Source organism: Larus michahellis, chromosome 3 (genome assembly GCF_964199755.1).
Source record: "Larus michahellis chromosome 3, bLarMic1.1, whole genome shotgun sequence".
Lineage (NCBI taxonomy): Eukaryota > Metazoa > Chordata > Aves > Charadriiformes > Laridae > Larus > Larus michahellis.
The window spans coordinates 12,974,574-12,980,573 of NC_133898.1; the positions used below are offsets into that span (position 1 = coordinate 12,974,574).

Below are 6,000 nucleotides of genomic sequence, written 5' to 3' on the forward strand. Positions count from 1 at the left end.
TCAGGACAACAGTGTCAATAGTGCTGGAGTGTTATAGAGCTGAATTGTTAATGATAAACCGCTGAAGTTAGTTGTTGTTGCTTATTAATCCAGCATCTGTTGCATCTTTCAAAGAATTCTTGTGCTACTGGTAGAACAAAACCAGCTTTGTCTCATGAACGTACCTTCGACCTCTTTTGCTTTTGTTGATTCTATTGTCCCCACATACGTTTGAGGGGGAAAACTAAGTGCTTTTGAATAAAGTATACATTTTTTTGCTTGGTAAAGCTAATGTTAATATAAAGACTATTACAAATTTTGTAGAGCAGATTGATTATTTGGGGTGGAGCATCTTGTTCTCATTCAAAGTCTATTTCTAAACTTTCTAAAACTAATTAGTCTATGGTATGTATGTCTTGACAACAGAGTTTAATTACATTATTTGCTTGAGTAGTAGGTTACTTTATGACAAATTATGTGAAGGCAGTTCTATATTACAATAAGAATACGTTTTATTAATTTGTAAAGAGCCATACAGTAAACTAGTTACCTATGAAATAACAGGATAATATTTTAAAGGCTTTCTCTTTTGATGGAGTTTGCTAACTTGGCCTAGCTGATGTGCGTGAAAGGACAGTAATAGCATAAATACCTGCTGCTTGCTGTGCACGCGTGCGTAGTAATTGTGGTATGTACTGTCTCTGCTCACAGGTGAGAGAAATGGCTGCTACCACACTAAGTGGTCTGCTACAGTGCAATTTTCTCACTATGGACGGGCCCATGCAGACTCATTTTGAACAGCTGTGCAAGATGAGGTTACCAAAGAAACGAAAGCGTGACCTGGGTACAGTGGTGGACACAATACCTTCTGGTGGTAAGAAAATTGCTTCAGAGACTAAAAGCATGTATGTCAATAGCAGGTTAGGAAGATATAAGTATTTTGTGCTACATTTAGATGCTTATTCTACAAGTGCTCCAGGTGGAATAGGATCTGTGCTGTAGTTAAGGAGTATTTAGAAAATTAACATATACCCAGAGAAACCTTAGGCAATTTTTTTTTTCTTCCTAAGCACCTATAAACCGTAATGGCAAATTACTTGTCCTTATGTATCTAACTATTTGTGTGCATGTAATGCAGTTCCTAATCTTTAAGTGCTTCGATAATTTGATTTACAGTGTAAATAAGAATACACTACTACCAAAAAAAGCAAATAATGTTTTTTTTATGATGTATTCCTACATAAACTTATTTATAACTTTTCCAGAATTAACACTAAAGAGATTTCTCCCTTTACAGTTTCCATTGTTCACAAGTTGAGAGTGCAGAAGATGTGGGATAGCTATTTCCTCAGTAAATAAACTTCCTTAGCTGCCACAACATAATTTCACTTCGTACCCACTTTACCTTCTGTTTGTTGGCAGTGTGGTTCTTTGATTCTAAAAAAAACCAACACGTGCATGCACACACACACACACCCCCCCCCCCAAAAAAAACCCCAACAACAACAAAAAAAAATAGAACACCACACCCCCCCTTAGTTAACCTTAGAAGCGCTGGCTTCCGACCAAACACTTAGTGCATCCGAGTCACATTGATTTGACCCAGAAGGACTGGGTTTCCATATTGTCAAATAGTTCTTGTATTTGAGAAAACATTCTGAATGCAGAAATAGGGAACAGTGGAGATGTAGTTTATGAGCTGTTTACTGAGAAGAGAGAAAGATTTTTTGAAAGAAGGAAGCTTATTTGAAATGTTTATAAAGTTATGCAGCAGTTGTAGATTAATTTTTTTTTTTTACACATTCTTCCATTAGAAATGAAAGCTAGAATTATAGAATGAGTCTGTGATTCTGTGTAAGAAAGCAGAAGCAGTCTGGAAATCCATACACTTGTGTGAATTTATTTGACTATATGGTCTGCAGAATTATCTGATTCTCTGTAGAAGCTAGAGATCTCTACTGTGGCGGGGGTGGTTTTTGGTGGTTTAGGGGTTTTTTGTTTGCTTGGGTTTTTTTGTTTTTTAAATCAGGGTTAACGTTAGTGTCAGTACGCTGTTCTAATTAGATCACCTCTGTTTAATATATAGGCTCTCTTCAGTCGTTCCCATCGGTTAAAAATAGCCTTATTTTCACTGATAACCAGTTTTAAGTTTGGCTGTGTCATTGAGGAATATCTTAGACAGGATAGTTGCACCTTGCCAAATGTAAACTAATATCCTGCAATTGCAGACTTGGTTAAACGCCACGCTGGTGTGCTAGGACTTAGCGCCTGTATTTTGTCAAGTCCATACGATGTACCCACCTGGATGCCACAGCTCTTAATGGATCTCAGTGCCCATCTTAATGATCCTCAGCCTATTGAGGTAAAAATACTTATATAATTTTTCTGTTTAATATAACACATCTAAGATATGCTTTACTCGTTCTTAGTTCCCCTTTCCTAGAAATAAATAGGACACTATTAAGAAAGTTAGTTTCTGCTGCTTTTTATTAAATGGTTTTTAAAATAAGTTTTAACTCATGGACTGTTTTTAAATATTTTTTGTGGTAGTTCTCTTCCCGCTTTCAAATTTAAAGTATAAACTGAAAGCTACAAGAACAAGATCTGTAATGAGGAAATAGTCTTTTTTTAATTAAAAATGTCACTTTTGTGCATGCTGTTCTAGCAAATACCAAACCAAACAATCACTCTGAAAATTTTAAAACAAAGTTTTATAAGCAGCCCTAGAAACAAGTTTTTAGTGAAATAGTTACATTTACGTCTGGTTTTTTGCACTGTCTATTCGATTTTGTTGAGCTTATGGCTGAAGAATTCCTTAGATTTAACAGACTTTGCTATGGTGTGCTTTACTGAATCAAGAAAATGGACTGATTGGCCTTATCTTTTGATAATTTAATAATAATCTTAATTATTTTAATAACATAAGACAGTTTTCCTCTGATTTGTTTCTTCTATGCACCTTACAAGATTCATGAACTTTCTCATGTTTTGACATCCAAACCATTGGTTTGGAAATACCCAAGGAAAAGAAAGAGGGGAAAAGCATTTCATTTATACTTTATAAGAATCTATTAATTTTTTTAAGCTCAAAATTGTAGGTCAGAGAATCGTTTTTATAAGAACGTTGGAGTTGTGACACTGGTCAAAAGACTAACCAGAACTGTAAAAATTAAAATACTGGGGAACTGGACTGAATTCCCCAAAGCTGTGTTCTAGCCTTTGTAACTGCTCAAACACTTTGCCTACTCACCAGTTATTTTTGTTGTATTCAACGTTTGTTTTGCCACGGAGCTTAAATCCATGACTGATACATATTAATATCGATTGTCTGCTATGCAGATGACTGTGAAAAAAACACTGTCAAATTTCCGGAGGACTCATCATGACAACTGGCAGGAGCATAAACAGCAGTTCACGGATGACCAGCTACTAGTGCTTACTGACCTCTTGGTTTCACCATGCTATTATGCATAGATAGGTAAGATTATTTCTTTTGACATAAATTGACAGAAACATCTTATGAAATCTACTCTAGCTCTCCAGTCTAGCATGCAGCAGGGAGGAATCCCTAAACCACAGGGAGAATTAAGTCCCTTGCACCTCCAGTGGTCTATTCACGTTCAGATTTATTTTGGTTAAATATTGTCATCTTTTTGTGTGTCCCTGTATTACACTCATGTTTTGCTAAGACACTTGCACTTGTTTTCTTGAATATTGATGTTCCTTTTCTCCCATTTTCTGCCAGTTGGCTGCCTTTTAAATGCCTGACAGTTTCACTAAAAGCAACGTACTTGCTGCTTTGTACTTCTGATGCTTCTGAGGACTTTAGTCTACCACCCAGTGCAGTATATTCATCTACATCTCACGATGGGGAATGACAGCTACCAAACTGTTTCCTCTTCCACATTATGGCTCTGCTACCGGGTCTCTTCACACAGGCATGTCCCCAAAGAGTGAATCCGTTCCTGGAGTTTCTCTTTGTTACACTACAAGATTCTGACCTCTATTGTATTTCAATGTTTTGTGACAGTATTCCAAGAGAACTTTTAATTTAGATTTTCATTTTCTTCTGTGGTAATAGCATGAGGCGATAGTCTTGTTTTGAATTTGTGTTTTTTTAATTCCTTCTTTCTTTTTTTTTTTTTCTTTTTCAGGTTTCTCCTGGGAACATGAGGATGCAGGAACCTTTCTGCGAAATAAAGGCAACTCAAAGCAATTTATCATGTAGAAAACTTTTTTGTTGGAAATCCTGATGCCTAATCAAAACCACTTTTAAACACAAACAAAAAGACCTGGTTTTATTAAAAAAAGAATTTCACCTCCCCAGGGAGTAGCTGTGGGAGCCCCACAGTCTCCTTGTAACTGCGTTCACAGAGCCTGATCGCGAGTTCACTGCGAGACCCTTGTCACTGGCCTGCATTACACATCAGTCTTGTCTCTGCTTTCTTGCACACAGTGACTTAGGCTGCACGTTTCGTATCCGATTTTTCTGACCCATCTTCCCTGCTGTTTCTGACATCAAAGATGCGCAGAACCGGAGAGTGCTGCAAACCAGAATATTGTCATTGAAGCTCTCCAGTTCTGTTGATGCAACTTCTTACTTGGTCAGCATACAATACCAGGAACCTGTCTTTCTCAGAGTTTATTTTTCACTACTTGGATTTCAGTGTCCATCAGGTGACAGGCTCTCTGTCATTCAGTCCACCTCAGGGCAGGATTGCCTTTTTGTATCTTCCTTTTCAAAATGTAAATAGCTGATCTTCTCTGTGCATTATAGATGGCAGGACAAAATGTGGGGAGTGAAAGCTCTTATTGCCTCGCTAGGTCTTCAAAGATAGCTTGACCATGTGTGGAATAAAAATCTATGATTATCTGCGTACTTTTAAGGGTGAAAGACTGGGGACGTTTCCACATAATTAGAGCCCACAGATATGAAATTATGGACTATCAAGTGATGGTTGAATTCATAAAATGAAATGTATGCACAGTGTGAAAAAGCGCTGAATGGCTGACTATTTTTAAGAACATATTCTCATAAAGATTGTCACTGTTTGAGCAAGCATATCTTGTTCAAAGATTGTGGAAGCTCTGTATTTTCTTGCCTGCAGCTTTGTTCAGGGACTGATATCTATTGGCTATTTAACAACATGTTTAATATGTGTTACATAGTTGTAAAAGACTGTATAAATTGTAGAGGCATTGCATTGACAAAACATTGTACAGTTTACAATCTTTTACATAACACCATTGTGAGATTAATTTGTAAAGATTCATACTTAGATGTTAATACGGTAGTAGTTCTGGCTTTTGTATCAAATCAAATGCCATTATTAGTTTTTTAAATTATTTTCTTTAACAGAGTATCTCTTCGTGTCTGAAAAGCAGAGGTTTTGTTTCGGTTTTCTTGTATCTCATTATTACTATGTCTCATTCAGATTTTAATGCAACACCTGTGGCCATCTCTAAATGCTGACATCACATATTCTAGTGCGATAAGTTCATAGAACGTGAGGTACACTGAAATAATTCATAAACTGGTGTGTGTTTCAACTTTCATGCAAGCCTACAGGAGCACGGATACATTTAGAGTGATTTACCTGCTGAGTGTGTGACTCATTCCAAACTTCAAAGCACAGCAGTGTTCCTGGTGCAGTATTTAATGAGTGTCAGCACACAGATGTAACCACTGTATAGTGTAGTGCCAAAATTATTTCAATTGTGTACGTAGGTGAAGACCCAATAAATGGACTGTTTGTAACACCTGCATTTTTTTTTAATTTCTAAAGTGGAAATTTCTTATTTTGAGACCGTAACTTAAAGTTGTTTACTGTGCTTTTGAGCTTTTTGTACGAGGCATGTGTTTATTATGGGATTTGGCAGTGAGTTAAGGCAACATTAAGGATTAATTAAAGATGTAGTTCTCATGGTTGGGACACTCGGTTTTATACTTACGTAAAAATATCTTGTACCTGGTGAGGCTTGCGAAAAAACTTCTTCACTTTTGAGAAGCACACTTAAAAT

General features: G+C 36.6%; 1 protein-coding gene across 2 annotated transcripts in view; it reads left to right on the forward strand.

Moving 5' to 3' along the window:
- The window catches only part of PSME4 (proteasome activator subunit 4), a 70,099-nt gene extending 64,360 nt beyond the window's left edge, over positions 1–5,739 (forward strand). For both annotated transcript variants that reach the window (XM_074578631.1, XM_074578630.1), the window contains 4 exons: positions 691–853; positions 2,208–2,341; positions 3,319–3,457; positions 4,134–5,739. In XM_074578631.1, the coding sequence (XP_074434732.1) occupies positions 691–853; positions 2,208–2,341; positions 3,319–3,453 (432 nt within the window). In that variant the 3' untranslated portion in view covers positions 3,454–3,457; positions 4,134–5,739. The remainder of the gene's footprint in view (positions 1–690; positions 854–2,207; positions 2,342–3,318; positions 3,458–4,133) is intronic.
- The last annotated feature ends 261 nt before the right edge of the window (positions 5,740–6,000 follow it).